This window comes from Silurus meridionalis, chromosome 29, assembly GCF_014805685.1.
Source record: "Silurus meridionalis isolate SWU-2019-XX chromosome 29, ASM1480568v1, whole genome shotgun sequence".
NCBI lineage: Eukaryota > Metazoa > Chordata > Actinopteri > Siluriformes > Siluridae > Silurus > Silurus meridionalis.
In genome coordinates this window covers 1,264,667-1,287,068 of record NC_060912.1, presented here as the reverse complement: position 1 = coordinate 1,287,068, position 22,402 = coordinate 1,264,667, and the positions used below count along the sequence as shown (strand labels likewise).

Here is a 22,402-nt window from a genome sequence, read left to right as displayed (position 1 = left end):
CTGATACTATTACTACTCCTCCTACTAACACCACTGCTGCTGCTGCTAATAATAATACTAACACCACTAATACTAACACTGCTAATGCTGCTGCTGCTACTAATAATAATAATAATAAAATACTAACACTGCTAATACTACTAACACTGCTAATGCTATTACTACTCCTACTAACACTACTGATACTATTACTGCTAATAATAATACTACTACTACTAACACTAATAGTACTACTACTAATACTAACACTGCTAATGCTATTACTACTACTAATAATAATGATGCTACTACTACTTCCACTAACACTACTCCTCCTACTAACACTACTAATACTATTACTACTAATATTAACACTACTAACACTAATACTATTACTACTCCTCCTACTACTAACACTACTAACACTACTATTATTACTACTACTAACACCACTAATACTACTAACACTACTAATACTATTACTACTCCTCCTAACACTTATATTACTACTACTACTAATAGTATTACTAATAATACTTCTACTACTAATACCAATACTCCTACTAACACTACTAACACTACTAACGCCACTATTGCTTCTAATAATAATAATAATAATAATAAATAATATTAACACTAACAATACTACTACTACTATTACTACTACTAGGAAGGAAGGAAGGAAGGAAAGGATGAGAGAGAGAAAAATAGATTTTCTTCCTTCCCATCTGTCAATCTGCTCTCCTTCCTTCCTTCCTTCCTTCCTTCCTTCCTATATAAGAAAATAAATATTAAATGAAAGAGAGAAGGAAGGAAGGAAGGAAGGAAGGAGAGCAGATTGACAGATGGGAAGGAAGAAAATAAAAAGGGGGAAAACAACCCCAATATGTGATGTGTGTATCAGACTGAACCCAACTTTTTCTACAATACTGAATATTAAAGTTTACTGCCAATTAAAGTGTATTATAATAATTATAAAGTGTAATATTTATTATAATCTATTATAAACACTAGTGCATTATATTTGCATAAATAAGTCACTTGTTATTTGACTTGTGAAATGATTTTCTCTTCGCTTTAAACGCTAGGTCAGAGTGCACAGTGCTGCCCTCTATCGGTGTGGATGTGCCTATAAAAACCCTCATGGAATTTGCAACTGGTTTCAATGGGAATTGTGCAGAACTTTGATGGTTCTGTTTGTCCTTCATTGTCGAAATAAAATAAAAAAATAAAAACGCTGCATAAATACAAGGTGCACAGACTCACATTTCCGAATAATATCAAAAACATTTATTCACAACATTTAAACAAAACGCGACACGTTTTCAGCTGCGGTGAAGAAAAAAAAAAAAAAAAGAAAAGGATCTTTAAGACAAGACCGGGTCTCTTTTCAGTCTGTATGTATACGTGATGTCTCAGTGAGGTGTCCATCCAGGGGTAACGTCTCTGAATACGTATGAATAAATAGAGTTAGTATCTGTATTTGGTTGAATAATCTTTAGGAGACACGACGAGACCTCGTCCTTTGCGCGCTCCTCTGTACACCGTCTCGATGATGTCGATCATCTCCTGTTTGTCCTCCATTGTCCAGTTGATCTTGTTGTTGTTACCTGTGCCCAGGTCGATCATGATGTGCTTGTTCCTGTGGAAAGCAGAAACGAAGCTCCGTTAGAACGCGACTGATCTGCGGCTTGGCTAAAAGTATTGGAACACCCGCCGTTTTCTGGTGCGCAGTTGTAGCCTAGTGCGTTTTCTGTTCACTTTAACTAGAAGACCCAAACCTGTTCCCCTGTTCCTACAGCCAGCTCCATGAAGATATGCTTTACATAAGTTGGAGAGGAAGATCTCCTGCTGTGGAGCTCTGAATCTCACAAATCTCCACAAAATCTAGTAGAACATCTTCCAGAACAGAAGAGTGGAGGTTATTATGAAGAGACTAAATGTGGAATGGGATGTTCAAAAAGATTCACATATCCATCTTATGGTCAGGTGTCCACAAGGAATAAGATACAAGTTACATCCTGTCATTGGGTTGTTTTTTTATTACGTATCTCCAAATTCCGACATCCTGCTTGGGAAAATTCTGCAGGTTCAGATTTTATTACTTGAACCAAAAAAAAAAAAGAACACAGAAAATCCTATTTCCCATTTAAGACTGATGGATAAATGGACAGAACAGCAAGACAAAAAAAAAAAAAAGAAAGAAAAGGAAATTGGAATATAACAAACACTACAAAAACATTTTTCAGTTGCTGTTGGTTATAAAGTAACAGTCAGAAAAATAAATAAAAGTATAAAAAAAGTAAAAAGAAAAAAAAAAAAGAAAAAGGTTTTTATACAAAGTTCTGATTATGTATTGAAAATAATCTGATTTAAGATTTAATTCTTTTTGAGATCGAATCTGATCCAATTAAAACCAAGTGTTATGGAGGTTAAAGTTCAAATACAAATTTTACGTTTTTCAAAGTTGTTTTCATTGATCAGTTTGAATTATTATTATTATTAGTTTTATATTATGTAAATATTAGTTATGGGCAGAACTGGAACAGGTGTTGGGCCTTGACCACTGATTGCCCTCCTATTATTTGTACCAGCCCACCCTGATATAACGGCCCTGTTTAGAAGACAATGTGTCATTTTTATTATAGAAAAAGGGCAGAAGATCTCGAGGATTTACCTGAAGAAGAACATGACCGTGCAGGGGTCATACAACTCGTACATCTTGTTGAAATCTGGAACTTCTGTGATATCCACCAGGTAAATCACTGCGAAATTCTTCACCTGGGGGGAAAACAGGATGATTAATTGTCTGTCTGTCGGTCTGTGTGTGTGTCTGTGTGTGTGTGTCTGTCTGTGTGTGTGTGTGTCTGTGTGTGTGTGTGTGTGTGTGTGTGTCTGTGTGTGTGTCTGTGTGTGTGTCTGTGTGTGTCTGTGTGTCTGTCTGTGTGTGTCTGTCTGCCTGTCTGTCTGTCTGTGTGTGTGTCTGTGTGTCTGTGTGTGTGTGTGTCTGTGTCTGTCTGTGTGTCTGTCTGTCTGTCTGTCTGTGTGTGTGTCTGTGTCTGTCTGTCTGTCTGTGTCTGTGTGTGTGTCTGTCTGTCTGTGTGTCTGTCTGTATCTGACAGTTTATAAGGTTGATCTAAAGACCTTTTCCGCAATGCTGTACAAAACTTCATCCATTTTCATGCACGTGGGGTCCCAGTCGTGGCCAAACCGGATAACAAGCACGCGATCCTCTTCGGATAAAATGGCCTGGTCCACCTGCCAGCCGTTATGGAGATGAGGAAGCATGTACGACATCTTGGCTCAAGAAGATAGTTGACCTGTAAGAGAAATAAGCAACACTGTTCAACATGAAATAGATTATTTCAACCTGAAAAGTGAACAGAAATCTCTGGTCAAAACCTCCCAATGCATCACCGCCAACCTAATGCCATAGGAGAAGCAGACGCAGGAACATTCCCACCAGACCACAGCGGGTTTAGGGCCGACATTTTCCACCAATAACCATCACCAATAACCATCACCCTACTGAACTCTACACTACAAGAACACTGATGTCTCACTGACGCTTTACTGATTCTACTGTCAGAAATCATCATGCAGCTCGGCTCCATTCTGTACATTCTCCTTCATCTCAAAGCATCTATCTATCTATCTATCTATCTATCTATCAGTCTCTCTCTCTCTCTCAAGATATATGTCTATCTCTCTATGTATATTACTGTCTGTCTGTCTCTCTCTCTCTCTCTCTCTATCTTTGTCTGTCTATTTTTCTATGTATATTTCTGTCATTCTCTCTCACTCTATCTTTCAAGATATATTTCTGTCTACCTCTCTATGTATATTACTGTCCGTCCATCTCTCTCTCTCTCTCTCTCTACCTGTCTGTCTATTAATCTTAGCATCTCTCTGTCTCTCTCATATATGTCTGTCTATCTTTTTAAACATGTCTCTGTCTGCCTATCTATCCAAGTATCTACCCATCTATCTACCCATCTATCTATCTATCTATCTATCTATCTATCTATCTATCTATCTATCTGTCTGTCTGTCTGTCTGTCTGTCTGTCTCTCTCTCTCTCTCTCTCTCTGCATGCCTGTATGTCATTCTCTCTATCTGAATGCTACACTGATGGTAAAAAAGTGTTTTGTGGACGTATTTAAAATATGTAAACACCCGTCCTACAATTTCAAACCGTTATACCTGACAGAACCGCTTCTGGTCCTGTATACTATGTTTTTAACAAAAAAACAAACATTTTAATCTAAAAACAAACCAAAATAAAACCGGTAACGCACAGTAACAGTAACAGTGTTACAATGGACACCATAAAACGCTACACACATGCGCATGCGCGGTTGCTTTCCGTAGCTACTAAACCTTCTTGAAATGTCTAGGTCTATTTCAATAAAAAACAGTCAAAATATCAGAAATCCTTTCAGAAATAATAAACCGGTCAAACTGCTCAGTACATATAAATAAATCCTACCTTTAATTAAAAACAAGAAGCACTTTATTCGCTTTGTTGTTGCTGCTGCGCCGCAAACACACAGCCGTATGCACCCTGTACCAGAAAGTGACGTCACATGCAAGCGTTTGCGTTTTAAACCCCTGCTCACAGCGACCCCTGTCTGCGTGGCGGTGAACAAAACAAAAACAAGCAAGACCACGAGGTGTGGTCAAAAGTATGCGGACACATTTGTCATCACACAAGAGCACAAAATTATACAGAAGATCTTTGTTTGCTCTTGTATAATAATAATTTTACGCGTTGCCTTGAGAACGCAGATGGAAACCGTACATATGGCATGTTCTTTCATATATATTTTATGGACAATTATATTTTTTAACCTTTGAGAACCTTTGAGAGTTGTTAAGATCTGGGAGAGTAAGCTTAGTATTTATAAAGAGTGGCGTGTACTCGTCACTTACACAATCGGGCATAACACCTGCCTAATGTTATGTTGGTCCCATTTTGACCCGTCGAACATCAACAGCATGAACTTCTTCAACAGTTTGAGCTACAGGATCTCGTCTGTTGGATCGGACCACACAGACCAGCTTAATCAATGAGCCTCGACTGCCCACGACCCTGTTGCTGGTTCATCTCTGTTCCTTCCTTGGAGCACTTTAGATACAGACTACTGCAGATCAGGATCATCCTACAAAAGCTGCAGTTTTGGAGACGCTCTGACCCAGACGTCTAGACATCACGATTTGTCTCTTACTCTCGCTCATTTTTCCTACTTCGAACATCACCTTTGAAGACAAAATGTTTACTTGTTGCCTAATAAATAAATCCACCCACTAACAGGTGCCATGATGAAGAGATCATTAGTGTGATTCACTTCAGCGCTCATAATGTTTTAACGTCAAACTGTTATGGCTGATCGGGGTAAACATTACAGTGCAGCTCGAGACTGTTAGGAACGTACAGCGTGAACCCCCAACCTTCTGATCCGCAACCCAGAGCATTAACCGTTGCGGTACCACTTTGTGATGATAAGGTGAAGAAAAAAAAGAGATGTTACTCAAACAGATATTAAAGATAAGTTTATTTTACATGAGCAGGTTTACGGCAGTCTGACCGACACGTTCGTCTTGAACCAATTACTGCCACGCTTCAGATTTCTACTACACATTTATAACTTAAAGAGCTCTAAATAATAGAGATAACGAGGAAATGATACAGAACAGAGAGACAATTAAGGCGAAATAAACCACAGCACAAAAGAGTTGTGGCGTAACAGGGGGATTACTTACGAAAATATGTCATAAAACTATAATACGGTGAACTGTTTTACCGAACAGGACACAAGCTCATCCAGATCACCTTTATTCATTCAATTTATGCAAATATGGGGCTAAAGTGGACCTACATGACGACAGTACACACCTTTTGCATTGTTTCTAAAAAAAAAAAAAAAAAAGAGTGTATATATTTTTATACAGGGAGAAAAAGAGATCAACGGGATGTCGTTTTATTCGCCCTCGTAAGGTGCTAAACAATCGTCGAGCTGTTCGGCTTCGTCCACGTGAATCGTTTCCCGCGTCGGGGGCTTCTCCGGCTCGATTTCCGGAATGAACAGATCGTGTTTGACCTTCATCAACTCGGTCATGTTGAAACCCAACAAGACGGCGGCTTTGTTTCGCTGCAGTTGCTTCATACACCTGGTTCGTTTGGAGCCGAACTGACAGGCGACGTCGGTTTTGTTCAGCAGCAATCGGCTGCTCAGGGCGACGATCTCCTTCTTGATCGGGTAAGGCTGTTTGTTGAAGTACTTGTTGACGAATTCCCGACGAGCCTCGAAGGAGCGCAACTCCATTCCGGTAGGATCTAGAGCCAATTGCACGGTGGGATCGTCCAGCGGTTCGGCTGAGGAACCAGGCAAACTTGCGAACCTCTTTTTTCTTGCTAGTCTTTCTCGTTTATTCGCTTCGATGGCCTCCTTTACAGCCAGCTCCAAACGCAGTTTGCTTTGCATTTCTACGTTCGTCTCGTTGGACTGAGATGCTGGAAGCGGGGAACCTGGAATGGAAAACAAACCCTGGCTTTCTCTGGGGCCACTGGTTTTAATCCTTTCTGCGTCTTTGAGGGTTTTGGGTGCAGAGCGACACCTGGAAACGTGCACGCTTATCGCTTTGACCGTGGTTTTGCCCGTGTATACGCCACCGCAGTAGATGCACTTGTACGCTGGCATTTTAAGTATGGCATGGACGGTAGGCACAATGTAGTGCTTTTCTCTGAGGTGCATTTGATAGCACTCCATGTTCAGCAGCTTCTCAGAACAGAACACGCAATCCAAGCTGTCCGGTTTGGGCACAGGCATCTTGCATACGGTTTGCGGAGTCAGAGGGGACATCTTTAAAAAAATCAGATCGAGAGAATTAGTAACTAAGGCCAAGTTAAGCTCTTTCTCTCCCATCATCTCTTTGGGGGCCGTGGTGTTAATGTCGAAGTAGGGAAACAGGAGGTGGCCGGACTCGTCGGTGTAAAGACGATACTCTCGCCTCATGAAATCACAGTTGGCCTTTTGGGTCGGATTGTGCTCGACTTGAATATGAGCAACGAGTTGTTTGATGGAATAGAACATCCCGGGACAAAACAAACAGTTCAACCCATGAACCAGATGTTCGAATATCCCCTTTTCAGAAAGCAAGACTTTACACATCAGGCATTTCACCGTCTTGTCAGGCATTTTCTTCATAAAAGGAGCTCGGGCTGCCAGACCTAGCTTAGACTTCTTGGATGAGTCTTTATGGATCTCTACGTGGGAGTCATATATATTAGATGGGAAAAGCTCATTACAAATAGGGCAGGTAACCCATTTCTTGGTCTGCTTGGAATCTTGGGAGTTTTGCTGATGCACGCCGTTGTTCTGGGACACCGGTAACGGTGCTTTGCTGACTACTTGGACATTGTTTGCGTGGACGGACAAAACTTGTAGTGGTGCAAGAGTGAATGTGGGCAGCCCGTCGACTTTGTTGCCTGTGGGGATCAAATGACTCAGAAGAGACTGGGATGTAAGCATGGTACCTCTCGGGGTAGGTTGATTCAAGGGGAACCTTGGAGCAACAATCATCGGCTGTGGAGGTTGTCCTCTTACCGCCGGGATGTTAAACTGTACCCCGGGTGGAAGCAGAACTTGGCGGGATGGAGGATTGAGAGGATTTGGGACTCCAACCCTGACTGGTTGTTGTCGTGGAATAACCGACTGAAGTGCTGAAGCAGGAGCGGGTCCTCCAACGTTAGGCAGCATTGCCGAGAGTGTTCTTGGAGCTTGGACATTTTGAATGGTCAGTGGCTGACCAGGTTGAAGCAAACCTTTAGCCTCAGCGCTCGCAAGCTGAACCAGGGCTGAGGCTTGAACAGGAAGAACTGATGAATTAGAGGATTGGAGTAATCTAGGTCCACCATTCGCCAATGGCAAGACTGGAGCTGGAACAGTAGTCATTAAGGGTTGGCTAGGAGGACCTGCTAGAACAGGACTACCTTGGATCTTTGGTGCTAGAGCAGGCGCCGGCTTCTTAGTGTCGGTTTCAAAAATAAGCGAGTTTATGTGCAAGTCGAGTTCCCTGTGCTTGTCAGAGGTCAGGATGTGGTACAGCAGATGCTCAGACGTGTCCGCGTTCGCACCGCAGACCTTACAGTAAAATTTCCTATACATCTGCCCGAGCGATTTCAAGTCAGTATCTGCTCTTTGCCCAGCAAAGCGATTCAACAGTGCAGTGTAATGGTTAATGAGAACATGCTTTCTCATGCTGTATAACAGATCGTCACGGACAGGGCATTTGCGGCACTGAAACGTGTGGCCGCTCAACGCTTTAGCGGACAGGGGGGTCACCGTGTCCGATTCGGGCTTTTGGTTCTCGAAATGAAACAGTCTATAGTGCTTGGAGATGACCTTGGGGTGGCCAATAAACGGACAGGACGAGCAGGCCGAGAGACTGCAGGCCGACTGCTCGTCATCATGGTAGCGGTGGATATGAGCCTTGAAGGAATACCAGGACCGCGTGGAAAATTTACACAATGAACAGCACAGTCCCCGAGTGCGGTAGGTCCACTGGAGAGAAAGGGGGGGGGGGGAAAGATGGAGAAAAAGCGCAAACGTTAGTCTCTGAATCTCTCTATTTTTACTAGTTAAATATAATAAATACATCAAAATAAAATCGAGCGCTTCCAGAATTTTTCCGTTTCAAGATCATTGTTTATATAAACAGAGTCAAGGATCAGTGTCCAGACCTGGAAATCACAGAAATCAATTTTCATTATTTTCCAAAAATGTGCAAAAACTCTGATCTTCGAACATACAGCTGTTCGAGAACAATCCTACATCTCTGAGCCTTCTCTGAGAAAAGTGGAGCTTATAACAACATTAAACTCTATAATGGTCGAGGAACTTTTGGCCGTATGGAGCTTGTTAAACGGATTCTTCTTTTTAGGACTACATAAAAAGCCAGAGGCAAGCTGCAATCACGATGCTCTGTATCCTCTGTATTTCTGAAGGTTTATGTGGAGACCTTGAAGCTCCCAGTGAAAGATGATCATTCTCTATAATAGTACTATAACATCTCATGAAGGTTAAAGGGTTTTCATATGAAATGGATTTTCATATGTATAATCATTACGGGTTCACGGTTCGGTACGTACCTCGGGTTTCTGCGGTTCTGTTCGATTGTGGTACAGTTTGGGGGAAGAAACGCGATTAATAAAATTGCGTGTCGTTTTTTTTAATTAACGCACTTTATTATTTATTTTTTATCATTATAATATTCGTGAAGATCAACATTTTCTTTTAATTTTTTTAAAAACAATTTTTAATGAAATACCTGCTTGGTTAAATAATATATAAAATTTGATACATTATCAAATAAAATGTATACAAATAAAATAAATCTAATTAATGCACGTTTTAATTAATGTGATTCAATAAAAATGTAATAAGTGGAAAAATGTAATTAAATACTATTTGGTAATACAGACGTGTGTTTTACGTTTTTTATATTTAATTGCAAGCAGACTTAAACAAATGTCTTCATTCGTTCCATCCTTTCCTTCCATTTATTAATTCATTCATTCATTCACTCCCTCAATATGTGGAATTTTCCGGATTTTCTCCGGAAATTCTTGAAGCTGGACATAAAATGATAAAGAATCCAAAGTGCTGTTAAAAAAATGCAGGAAGTGACAGCAATTTTTTTACAGCGCACTACAAATCGTATTTCTGGTACCGAGTGAGGCGGAGACTAAACAAAGGTACAGTCCGGCACTTAAAACGTTCCTGAGGGGAACTTGGATTGTAACTGTGTTCCACACGTAAAAAGTACCGAACTGAAAGTCCTATGAATATGTGTACCGTTACACCCGGGATAATTAAACACAAGCGTTGGTGAAGGGTACGTTTACTGCCGAGCGAATTTACACCATTTAAAGCCTGCCGAATTATAGATTCACCTTTTTCTTCCACTTGCCGTTAAATCCGTCCGATAAATCGGTCCATTCGGTGGCATCAAAAGCGCTGTCTCCTGGATCAAACTCCTGAAAACTCTGAGGAAAAGAAACGTGGGTTAGAAATGTAAATGGATTCTAATATATATATATTTATATATAAAAACCACCAGTGTCACTCTGGAAAACTGTCCATTTGATCATTTTCTTGCGAAACAAACAAACAAAGATAACGTCAGCATCGTATACGTATACCAAAACGTTTGATCGTGTAACTGGTGCTGTTCTGACCCACGTCTGCATTAAATTCTGCACTAAACTCTTAAAATCTGCCACACAGACGTTTGGCGTCGCTGGAAGACAACGAGGGATCAGAAAGATTCGTTCTCAACCCCTGGAAATCGTCTGTCTCACTTCAGCACCTGCACCACTACTCGCAAGACTTGTCTCCTGCACCATCTTTCCGAAGATGAAGTTCCAGCTCAACGATCAGTGTTTTGACACCGCTACGGAGATCAGGTGTGAATCGCAGAAGGTGCTCGACGCGCTATATTGTGATTAGTGGTGAGAGTAGGGAGCAGGTGGAGAAGAGCCTGGAGAGGTGGAGGTACATGCTGGAGAGAAGGGGAATGAAAGTCAGTAGGAGTAAGACAGAGTACATGTGTGTGAATGAGAGGGAGGGCAGTGGAGGGGTGCGGTTGCAGGGAGAAGAGGTGGAGAAGGTGGAGGAGTTCAGGTACCTGGGCTCAACAGTGCAGAGTAATGGAGAGTGTGTTAGAGAAGTGAAGAAAAGAGTGCAGGCAGAGTGGAGTGGGTGGAGAAGAGTGATAGCAGGAGTGATTTGTGATAGAAGAGTATCTGAGATCCCTCAGTGTCACTAGAATACACACGTCACTTATTGACCTGCACAACCTCCATAACTCACTTTACTCCGAGCAGCTGGTGACAAATTTCCACATATAATCACAGGATGGTGCTACAGATGTGGTGCAGATACCTTCCAGAAACTGCATCCAAATGCAGACCAACTACAGGCAACTACAGACCGAGGATAGAAAGATCTTCCAGGATAAAGCAGAACTCACCTTAGCCAGGTTTTGGCACTCTTCAAGGCCGAAATCGCTTAGAATGTTTTTAACTTTCTTTCTTGTTCTTCGGATTTTCTCGATTCCTCGAACTGGAAACTGATACATGGTTCCTCCCCTGAGGTGGAACACAAGCGTTAGGAACAACAGGGACGATCTGAGCGCGTGCAATGTGCAATTTATTTACTGATCATTCACATTCACTCATCTCTTATATTGTTCTTTTTTTTTTCTTTGAGTCAGAGTTCAGAAGGAGAACTCTGGTCTCACACCTGTGCGTAAAAAGTAAACACGTGCCACAGCTGCACAGGAAAAAAAAAACGATGTATTGTTTATTTTTGGAAACACCTGAGCAAAAACTTGCACATGTTTAATAGGTTGCACGATGCTCAGATGGACCCAAAAAAATGCAATCAATCAATAGGCAGCTGTTCGTGCAAAATGACTTGGTAATCATTATAAATAAATACATAATAAAATAATCTGGTTTTCAGATTGCATTATTATTTCCATCACCACCACGAGATGCATTCGTTTATATGCACGCGATTTGGTTATTATGCAAAACATTGCATGTATATATTTAATTGCATTGCATTCTTAATAAAGAAACATGGAAAAAAAGAGGAAGAAAAACTTGTCTTTTTTTTTGCATGCAATTTATGGCGCACAAACGAGTGTCCATGCATCATCATGCATTCTGTGCATTAAATAAATGTGCTCCGTGTGTGTGTGTGTGTGTGTGTGTTTGGAGATCCATGATATAATATAGTTTCAGTTTGGAATCAGGACACACACACTCGCATGTACACACACGCGCGCGCGCTGTCTTTTTTTTTTTCTTTTCTTTTTTTTTGTCTGTCATCATTATTCATTCGGCGCATGCATTCAGCTAAACTGATTGTCCCTTGATTGTGTATCTTACCTTCTTGATTTTTTTTAACCTTTTTTTTATTCCCCCCTTAAAAAAGGGCGACAAAAGCAGACTTCGACCACCAGTGCGCGCGCCAACAACGACTACAGGATGCACAGCGCCACGGTCACGCGCAAAACGTAGACTCGTATTTATTCTTTTTTTTATTTTGCACCAGCAACGAGCAATTAAAAAATTATATATTGCACCCAAATCCGAATTTGTAGCTTCGCTGCTCAAGCCCATAAAAAGAGAAAATGGCGCATTGAATGACAAGGAAGTGACGTACACCCCTAATTACCATAGTTCATTCCCTGACCAATGGGATGCCAGTGCACTAAAAGTCTAAAAGATCTAAATAAACTGCTCTTTACACTCCATTAAAGGTTTCCATTATCAAGTCCAAAGGTGTTTCTGTTAAAAACTAAGTTGATTTCTTCATTAATTCCAATCAGATTCATTATCTGGGATGGAGTAACTGATAAGTGGGCGGGACTACTGAGGGTTATACCCAGCACGACCACTAGAGGGAGTGTGTGGGCTCCTGGTCGCTCAGCAACTGCAAAAAGTGGGAGGGAATTGTGAGAGCTGATGAAGTCATATCACCCCATAAGTCCTCGGCCAATCAGAGGTGAGCGATCGGCCGATCCTGTTCTCAATCTGCGGTAGACATAAAAAAGTCCACTAGCTATTCACCAGGCTACCAAGTGCACAAGTCGCTCACTAACTGATTAAAAGTTCTTAATTACGCACAATTAAAAAAAATATATCCGTATAATTTTTTCCAGCGTTCTACGCGCAAATTTATGCGTTGTTCAACTTTTACTCCTAGTTTTCACCTCCACTATATATATATATATATATATATATGTATATATAGCCCGAATCCTGAATAGTCACAAATTTGGCAAGGTCAGCGCAAAAACTCCATCGAGGCGTCAGTCCTGAAAAATGTAATCGCTACGAAGGAAGTGCGCGGAAGGTCAAATCCTCTGTGAACGTATATAGCGAAGGTTTTTATCTTTTAGTAGGCAGAATTATGATTTACGTCATAATTTTCGCTGTTGTGCGAAAATAACATGGGATACTGTGCGATTCCAGTATGTAAATTAATACATAAATACAATTTGCATATATTCGATAATTAATTAGCATACATGAGGAAGTGTAAGTTGGGAAAACGTAAACATTTAAATAGGTAGAAAGACAATGTAATAGGACATAGATAGATAGATAGATAGATAGATAGATAGATAGATAGATAGATAGATAGATAGATAGATAGATAGATAGATAGATAGATAGATAGAACTTGGACCCTGCTAACAGATGACTGTTTTAGCATGTTTAATATTCCAATCATATCAAATACATTCCGGTTAAAAACGTTAGAACAGTCAAAGACGTACGCTAAAGAGCTACGACAGCACGCGGTCTGAATAATGTAGCTAACAAACAACATATTTTAATTCGGTGTAATTATCGTGCTTTTAATTAAAGACACTCTCCCAAATCAGCTTCACAAAAGATTACAGATATACATTTTTTATAAATTACTCCCTAATGAGTGACTGTGGTGAAGGAAAAACACCCCGAGATGGCATGAGGAAGAAACCTTGTGAGAAACCAGACTTCAGAACTAATCCTAATCCACAACACTAATCCCAGGTCCATCATTCAGGTGTTCAGTGATGGAGACTCGAATATTAACCTGTTTATAGCAGACTGTTTATATTAATAATATATTAATTACAGACCAAATCCTTCCTCATGGTTCCTGAGTGGAATCATACACAGGAACCTCATAGATCTTTATAAATCGTGGCACGGGCAGTGTACAACCAGTGGAAAGTAGCTGTTTAAAAAACATTGTTGGAAAAACAAGTGGTTACTGTTCTAACATTTGAGATGAACTGACACTAAGTGGAATATTGATATTTACTAGACTTTAAGCTGAAGCTTTACAACGAGGTAATTATAACATTTACGTACATTTATCTATGTATTTTTACATTTGGTTAACAATTATTCTTATTTTTTGGGGGGGATATCACAAGTATACTGTGCGTGGGGGGAGGGGGGGTGTTTTTATTTTCCATAAGCTGGGAAAAATGAATGTTTTTGATCCACTATGTGTTTGTATATTTTAGAAATATAACTGTATATTCCTAATAAACATATCTATAAAAAAAAAAATTGGTAATTAATCATAATTATTAATATTGTGATTAAAATTTATGAATATGATTACTTATTAATATAATTACTAATATTACACATGAGCTATTATACATTTATTATACAGCACAGAGACACAGAGGCAACAGAGCCTTTGTTTTTTGAGACACATGCATGTTTAATTTATTCCAAAAACGCACAAGAATTAGACAGTAAAAGAATGGAAGAGATTTCTGTTCAAATGTGCCATTTTTGTCTCTAACAGAAGAATTTATGAGAATGTGTATTGACGGTTTGCTCTTTGACACAGGTTAAGGGTGTTGTCCTTGAAACCGTAGCTTTCAAAGCACACATTAACAAGATCACCTGGGCATCTTCTAATCACATCCGAAATTTAAATGCCCTCCGACGGCCCCCTCAATATGAGCACTGCTATTATAGTTCATGATCTTGTCACTTCACGCTATTGCAATGCCCTTTTTTTGGTCTACTCCATAAACTCCTACACAAGTTACAGTTGTTGCAGAACTCATCTACACAAATACACACTAGAACTGCTACAATAGAACACATATCTCCTGTTCTTCAACAGCTGCTTTGGCTTCCTGTTAAGCAGCGCATTTAATATAAAATCCTGATTTTTGTTTATAATGCATTATATCACCTGGCTCCTTCGTAATTATCGGACCTACTTCTAGCATGTACAACTTATAGAACACTTAGGTCAATGTCCTCATCTAATGTAGTTCTACCTCATATGCGTTTGGTGACTATGGGATCTCAAGCTTTTATCTACGCTGCCCCATACTGTGGAATTTTCTTCCTCTCGATATCCTCTGTCTCTATTTTATGGCTCTTTAGCTTCATGGTTTAGGGTTGTTTGGGAGCAGAAGGTTCCAAAATTTGAAAGGTATCCTAAACCAACATGGCTCCTATTCCATACATCGACTCACACCAGGCAGTTCCATCTGGACTGCGGCTCATTGGTACAATAAGACGACGAGCCGAATCCTATTTCCGAGTTCTGAAAGTGTTATTTACAGAGCAAACAGTTATCTGAAGTGTTATCTATCATGGAATGACCTGCACAGGCACCGTACCTAAATCCTATTGAACTGCTCTGGGATGAAATGGATCACAAGAAAGAAATCTCCAACTAGTACAGATCTTCAGGATGTTTTGCAAGAGGTACTATACCATTGACTTGTAAAGAGCCTTCTTATGACAGTATAAGGCACAATTTGAGCTTTGGAGATTTGTTTTCTCCTTCATAAGTGCCTCATGGTAATGACAATTGTATGGTATTGTATCAGGTGTAAGCTGGTGAGAGTGTCTTCCTTGAACAGTTAAAGACACTGGTTTTATCAGCACCAACATCACACCCACACGCATGACACTAATGTTCAGTGGTGTTGGGGGTCAGGGATCTATCCAGTGTGCATCGTCGTTCTGGGACCGTGTTTGGGTTCCTCAGTTCCAGTGAAGGCAAACTGTACATGTATCACATACTGACATCCAATAGAACTGTGTGCTTCTTGTTTTTGTGACAACTTTGTTGTTTGGGAACAACCAATTATGGGTTGCTTTGTGTCCGAATACTTTTGACCTGTGTTATTGTTTAGGGTCTTTTTTTTTTGGCTGTGTGTGTGTGTGTGTGTGTGTGTGTGTGTGTGTGTGTGTGTGTGTGGTGGGGGGCTGGGGGGGAAACAAACAGAAATAAACAAAATAACTAAACTATATATAAAATATACTACTTTAAACCGCACTTTGGGAATCTATTTTGCAGGGAGGGCCGTAAAATCGCCTGAACAAAATGCAAGGTCGATATAATATAAAATAAATAATACAACATAAAAGCGTTTACGTTCTTTAAAAAAATATACACTCTTATTATTAATTCGATAAAACTTAGTGAATTGAAACGATTTTAGTAATAATTTTAGCGTTATTTTAATCAGGCACTAAAGCGCCAGCTATGCTGCATTGGGCCTGGTCCTGAATCTAAAAACGCCCTCTACCTAGTGCACATAGTACAGTATGAATTGAGATCTTACCCCCTATAAAGTGCACTATATGTGGATTGAGACGGTTCAGTTCCATCCTCGGGTTCGGAGACATGGCCGGGTTTCCGGGAGTTTCTTCTCTGTGTGAGAATCCCAATGAAGTGTTTCTGGATGTGTCCAAACTCCTGCTGACGTATGCGGACAATATTCTCAGGTAAACAACCACACTTTTGTAGGTGTGATTCGTCTCCTGTCCTCCTGCGTGTCCAAAAAAACACTACCATCCTCCTCAGTGTGAAGAAGATCCGGGCTCTTACACTGATCTACACTTTATATAGTGGTGTAAAAGATGTAAAATAGTTTATTTACATGTATGGCATGTATACAGAAGCCCTTATCCATTACATTCATCGTATTTATACATCTGAGCAGCTGTGAGGTTAAGGGCCTTTCTCAGGGGCCCAAAGGTGTCAGATTGGTACCAAACTGTATAACATTATGAGCACCTGCCTAATATTGTATTGGTCCTGCTTTTGCTGCTAAAACAGTCGTGACCCATCGAACATCAACAGCATGAACTTCTTCAGCAGTTTGAGCTACAGGAGCTCGTCTGTTGGCTCAGACCACACGGACCAGCCTTCGCTCCTCACGTGCATCAATGAGCCTCGTCCCCCATGACCCTGTCGCCGGTTCACCACTGTTCCTTCCTTGGAGCACTTTAGATTCTGACCACTGCAGACCGGGAACATCCTACAAGAGCTGCAGTTTTGAAGACACTCTGAGCCAGACGTCTAGACGTCACTAACTCGTTCAAATCCTTAGGCTCGCCCATTTTTCCTGCTTCTAACGTCAACTTTGGACAAAATGCTGTCTCATTTTCCATTTCTCTGTCTGTCTCTCTGTGTTTCTGTGTGTCTCTTACTCACTGTGTGTGTGTGTGTGTGTGTGTGTGTGTGTGTGTGTGTGTGTGTGTGTGTGTGTGTGATTTTCAGGAACCCAAATGAAGAGAAGTACAGGTCTATTCGTATAGGAAACCCAACCTTCTCCACGAAACTTCTCCCTATCAGAGGAGCGGTGGAGTGTCTGTTTGAAATGGGCTTTGAGGAGGTACCTGATTCGCTCCACACGTCTGTACACCGCTGTATAGGTGTGTATAGGTTACACACTCTTCTTCACTTTCTGACCTTTCAGGCCGAGACGCACTTGGTGTTCCCGAAGTCAGCATCTGTAGACCAGCTGAGACGAGTGCGAGAGACACTAGCTGCTGAGAGAGATCAGAGGCTGGGAGCGGACCAGCGTGCATCGTGCTCGAGCGCTTCCAGCTCCACGTCGTCTCCCGCTCCGACTCCTACAGCGGCTTCAGAACCTCAGCGCCCCATACAGCCACCTCCGTCCGGGGTAAGACATCATTCATGTTCCTCCGCACTCACCTTTATCTCCTTTAATTAAGGATTTGTATTGAGCATAAGTATTGACACCTGACTGTTCCAGCCATATGTGATTCTTCCCCAAACTTTAACCACAAAGCTGGAGGCCTTCAGATGCAGATAGATGACTTTAATCACTGGCTGAATGAATCTCCACAGGACTCAATAAGCACACTGTAAAATCTAGAGTGCATTGGAGGTTCTTATAAGAGGGGAATAAATGCGAAATGGGATGTTCAAAAAGCACATACCAATCTTATGGTCAGGTGTCCACAAACATTTGATCATATATTGAATTTAAATTAGCTAGATCTAACACACACACACACACACACACACACACTCACTCACACATCCTGTGTTTTATTTTTTTTATTTTGCAGTTGGGTAGCAAGTCCTTCTTAGAGACAATGCAGGCAAACTTTCAGCATGTGATGGTGTACGAGAATCCTGAACTTCAGCAGAAAGCATTGCGGTGTTTACCGCATAAGCAGCTCTGTTCCAGAGCTAAAGAAAGACTTTGCAAGGCCAGAGAAGCAGACCCAGGTAAGAGCTCCACCAAGAGAAAGTCAAGATTTTATAGACAAATGTTTATGGAATTAATATGGATGGATGAATGGATGGATGGATGTTCACACAATATTGACTTAAAACCTGAACTCTGGTTCCTGAGCTCTATATCGTGACCGATCTGTTGGACTGGAAATTTCTGAATGCAGAAAATCTATAATGTTTTCCTATATTCAGAGTGCAGTCTTGGGGAGGAGGACATGCTGGTCCTGGAGCTGTTACAGTGGTTTAAGCAGGATTTCTTCACCTGGGTGGACAACCTGGCGTGCAGCAGGTGTGGGGGTAAGACACACTCCCTCGGTTCCCTCCCACCCTCCACAGATGACCTACTGTGGAATGCCAATCGTGTCGAAAACCACTACTGCAACGCTTGTGACCTCACCACCAGGTTCCCAAGGTAATGTAGTGTGTGTGTGTGTGTGTGTGTGTGTGTGTGTGTGTGTGTGTGTGTGTGTGTGTCAAAAATAAACCCTGCATTTTTTTTTTCAGATAGTTTATTCCCATGCAGATGTTCTCCTTTAATTAATGCCGTATTTGTGTTAAAACCTTACACTTCTCGATGGCTTTGTTTCAGATCCATTGGGCCATCGTAATTCCACTGTCCAAATACTTATGGACCTGGGTGTAGCTGTAGAGCTAGAAGTACAGAGGGCGGCATCAGACCTGTTCCTCCAGCCTAGGCAGAGATCTAACTCTGATTTCTTTGTAGGTACAATAACCCTGAAAAACTTCTGGAGACCAGGAGGGGGCGCTGTGGGGAATGGGCCAACTGCTTCACTCTGTGCTGCAGAGCTTTGGGGCTGGAGGCCAGGTACATCTGGGACTCAACAGGTATTCTGAACACCTTCTCTCTGACTTTAGCATGTAAGATGTCAGAGTGTGGCCTTTATTGAAGTATTTCTCGTTTAGATCACGTGTGGACCGAGGTGTTCTCTCGGTCTCAGCATCGCTGGCTACACTGCGATTCCTGTGAGAACGCGTGCGATAAACCTCTGCTCTACGAAATGGGCTGGGGCAAGAAGCTCTCCTACGTCTTTGCTTTCTCAAAAGATCAGGTATAAAACATCTCAGGAAGTGAAATATTTCTCTTATGGATTTCCATTTCCTGGATCCATATTAGGAATGTGGTAGAAAAAAAAATCATGTGACCTGCAGGATTTATAATTGATAGTATTGCTAACAAAGGGTTATTTTCATCTGGGAGTTGAACTCATGACCAGGAAACAATCACTTTCTAGATCGGTAGTTTCATATATACGTGAACACGGACATATTTATAAAAACGTATCCATGGAAGATATTTCCAATGTGTTTGGGTTTAAAATGTGTACCTTTTTATATAATCTTTTACAAACTAAATATAAATAAAATATAATGATACACTTGCACTTTTTAACTTGGTTTTTCTGCCCAATGCACAGAACTCCCAGATATTCCCCTTTATTCTAGTGAAAAATCCTCAGCCTTAAGAACAGCTTTCCACACTTTCAGCACCTGGACAGTTCTCCAAACATTCATTGTGTTGCATAGAAACAAAAGGAGCATGCATGTGTTTTTAAAAACCATAAAATACATTGTACAATCATGAAGTTGAAATCTAATCTAATCTAATCTAATAAATACATGTAGAATTGAATCCTCTGATTGGGCTACAATTGCAGGTGGTTGATGTGACCTGGCGATACTCCAGTAAACATAAGGAAGTTCTTTCCAGACGTACACAGGTTCAGGAAACATGGCTGCTACATGCCATCAATGGTCTCAATACTGTGGTAAGTGATATCCTGCCTATATACATAACTAATATATATCATGATATAAGATTACATTCATTTTTAAATCAATAAACGGCACTTATAAATTAATCGCAACTTAATTGTACCTTTAAAAAAAAGTTTTAAAGTACTTTTTAAAAATTATAAAAATGTATATATTTTTTAAACATAATCTATTTAATATTGTGGTTTAAAACTAATTTTATACTTGTAATTATAAAGGTCAAGCAGAAATGCGCACTGAATAAATATAATGTGTATATACACTGATCAGGCATAACGTTATGATCATATGAATTTGGTATGAACTGTGTGCACAGAGGCAGCAGTCCCTGAGTGCCGAGAGAGGCAGGAGCTCCTGGAGAGGTTGTTAGTAGAGCTTGTGGAGTTCATTTCTCCTAAGAATCCAAAAGCTGGAGAGATGGGAGGTCGGATATCAGGCTCTCTTGCCTGGAGGGCTGCTCGTGGAGAAATCGGAGATGCTGTTACGGATGCTTCTGATGCGGTGAGGGATTTGCGACGTGTGTGTGTATGCTGTAACTGCTGTAATCTAATGCACTTCCCATAGTCATAGTAGTTTTTTGGTTGTTTACAGAAAGCCGCAGAGTTCGTCTTTATCCCCACCGAGTCTGAGAAGCGTGCAAAGACGTTCCACCTGCAATATAACGTGACCAAAGACTGTTACTGTAGGGTGCACAACGACCAAGAGAAGATCCAGGGCTGGGAAAAGGGAGTGTGGAAGAACGAGTGTGTGTTCAGGAAAGAGGAACCTGACTGGCAGATGGTTAGCGTGAATCTGAAACTTTTCCAGATTGTTCAGTTTATACCTTGTATTGCCTTCTGACTTTTATTCGGTGTGTGTGTTTTGTGTTTTTAGGTATACCTGGCTCGGACAGAAGGCTCTTCTGCAGGCCGGCTGTGTTGGAGGATTGTTTGTGCTCCTGTGGGGATGACCATTAAATCGGTCTCGGTCAGAGCCATCGGTCAAACCTTCCACTCTGGAGCCGTCCGCTGCAGAATAAACTCCTCCCAATCCAGCATAGAGTTTCCTGCAGGTATAAACAAAACAATCACTTCTCTATAGATCGTTCAGAAAACCCAAATATTATGAGGCGTTGTAATAAATATGAAGTTATGTCTGTTATTATAGTCATAATAATGCGAAAACGCTTTATGCACTACATCTATAATGCACATTTCAGTGTTTAGTGGACACCTGAGCATAACCTCCACTTTCCTGGGAAGATGTTCCACCAGATTTTGGAGTGTGTTTTTGGAGATCATGGTTTAGAGCTCTAAAGCAGCAGATCTTCCTCTCCAACACCATGTAAAACGTATCCTCATGCTGGAACGAGTTTGCGTCTCCTAGTTTACCCGAATGGGAAAATGTCACGGTTCTGCATCTGAAGACGTCCAATACAATCGTGTTTAGCAGATTTAGTCTCCCAATACTTTTGACCCTAGTGTGTATCTTCAGAGTGTGAGCAGATGGTAGCGTGTGCATCTGGAATCACTTTGAGGTCCAGTTATCATAGAGTAACTCATCAGTGTCTTCTGAACCTTTTTTTTTTATGTTGTTTTTCCACCCCAGACGGTGAAATGCACACACCGACAGGCCCGAAAGGCTCCACAGAAGTGATGGTAGAAGCCGAGCTGAGCGGAGGGGACGGAGATACCGCGTGGCAACACGCCCAGCTGTTCAGACAGAGTTTGAAGGACATTGAGACGTCCTCGTTTGAGATTCTTGTTGAAATGGAGGAGGCTAAAGTGTAGTGTACTTCTACTTTTGGTTTCTGGGGGGATTGGGATCTGGGAAATCCAAGCACAGTCTCACTTTTTAAATGATGCGCTACTCGTTAGAAGAGTTTAGATTAAATACGAGATAGAAAAGTGCTCTCTGATGTGGCATTCTGTATAATTCTAGTTATCAATGGGGACGCATCAGTACTACTTTTGATATCCAATAGCAGAACCCTGTATCTGGTCTCCTGTGAATTGTCTTCAGGGCGATCGGAAGCGTTTTAGGACACGTGTAACTGTAACAAATGATGTGAACTGATCGTTTGCCAATAAGGTGTAATGATCAATACCTCCACTGTGTCAAACCTCTTATGGATTATTTTCTGTGGGGACGTGCAAGACTCTGACCTTGGCGCGTTTCTGTTTGTGGAATCGTCCTTTTGTTTTAATGATTTTATTAAACAAATTGTACAAGTGTCCAGAATATTATTTCACGTTGAACTTGGTGACCTCGCCACATCAACGAGTCTGTCAGGGGTTCTCTCTGGGTGTCTGTGACTTTATATCTGTCTTTGTCTTTCTTTGTGCATCTGTCTGGGTTTCTTATTGCAGCGCTCTCTCTCGCTGTAGATTTTTCTGTACCCATGTCTCGGTATCTGCCTGTAACTTTATCTGAATCTTGTGCATCTGTCTGTGTCTCTGTCTCACTTTATAACTGCCCATTGGTCACCCTGTCCATTAGACTGTAACTGTGTGTGTCAATGTCTCCATCTGTCTTTTCAT

At 41.0% G+C, this 22,402-nt stretch overlaps 3 protein-coding genes across 3 annotated transcripts; 1 reads left to right on the top strand and 2 right to left on the bottom strand.

Moving 5' to 3' along the window:
• Nucleotides 1–1,246: 1,246 nt before the first annotated feature.
• txnl4a (thioredoxin-like 4A) lies at nucleotides 1,247–4,596 on the bottom strand. The gene is made up of 4 exons (XM_046844277.1): nucleotides 4,469–4,596; nucleotides 3,124–3,299; nucleotides 2,657–2,760; nucleotides 1,247–1,621 (listed from the first exon to the last, which is right to left on the bottom strand). The coding sequence occupies exons 2-4, from the start codon at nucleotides 3,274–3,276 to the stop codon at nucleotides 1,450–1,452; spliced, it is 429 nt and encodes a 142-aa protein (XP_046700233.1). The 5' UTR covers nucleotides 3,277–3,299; nucleotides 4,469–4,596; the 3' UTR covers nucleotides 1,247–1,449.
• A 921-nt stretch (nucleotides 4,597–5,517) lies between these two features.
• Nucleotides 5,518–12,198, bottom strand: adnp2b (ADNP homeobox 2b). The gene is made up of 4 exons (XM_046844276.1): nucleotides 11,939–12,198; nucleotides 11,014–11,131; nucleotides 9,935–10,027; nucleotides 5,518–8,543 (listed from the first exon to the last, which is right to left on the bottom strand). Exons 2-4 carry the CDS (start codon nucleotides 11,119–11,121, stop codon nucleotides 5,961–5,963), a joined length of 2,784 nt encoding a protein of 927 aa, XP_046700232.1. The 5' UTR covers nucleotides 11,122–11,131; nucleotides 11,939–12,198; the 3' UTR covers nucleotides 5,518–5,960.
• A 3,967-nt stretch (nucleotides 12,199–16,165) lies between these two features.
• Nucleotides 16,166–22,095, top strand: ngly1 (N-glycanase 1). Its single transcript, XM_046843601.1, is given in 13 exon segments — nucleotides 16,166–16,321; nucleotides 17,100–17,214; nucleotides 17,299–17,505; nucleotides 17,918–18,080; nucleotides 18,282–18,501; nucleotides 18,814–18,935; nucleotides 19,014–19,159; nucleotides 19,766–19,876; nucleotides 20,200–20,224; nucleotides 20,227–20,384; nucleotides 20,475–20,663; nucleotides 20,757–20,934; nucleotides 21,471–22,095. Coding segments are annotated over 13 exon segments (1,917 nt in total). The 5' UTR covers nucleotides 16,166–16,220; the 3' UTR covers nucleotides 21,653–22,095.
• Nucleotides 22,096–22,402: the final 307 nt, after the last annotated feature.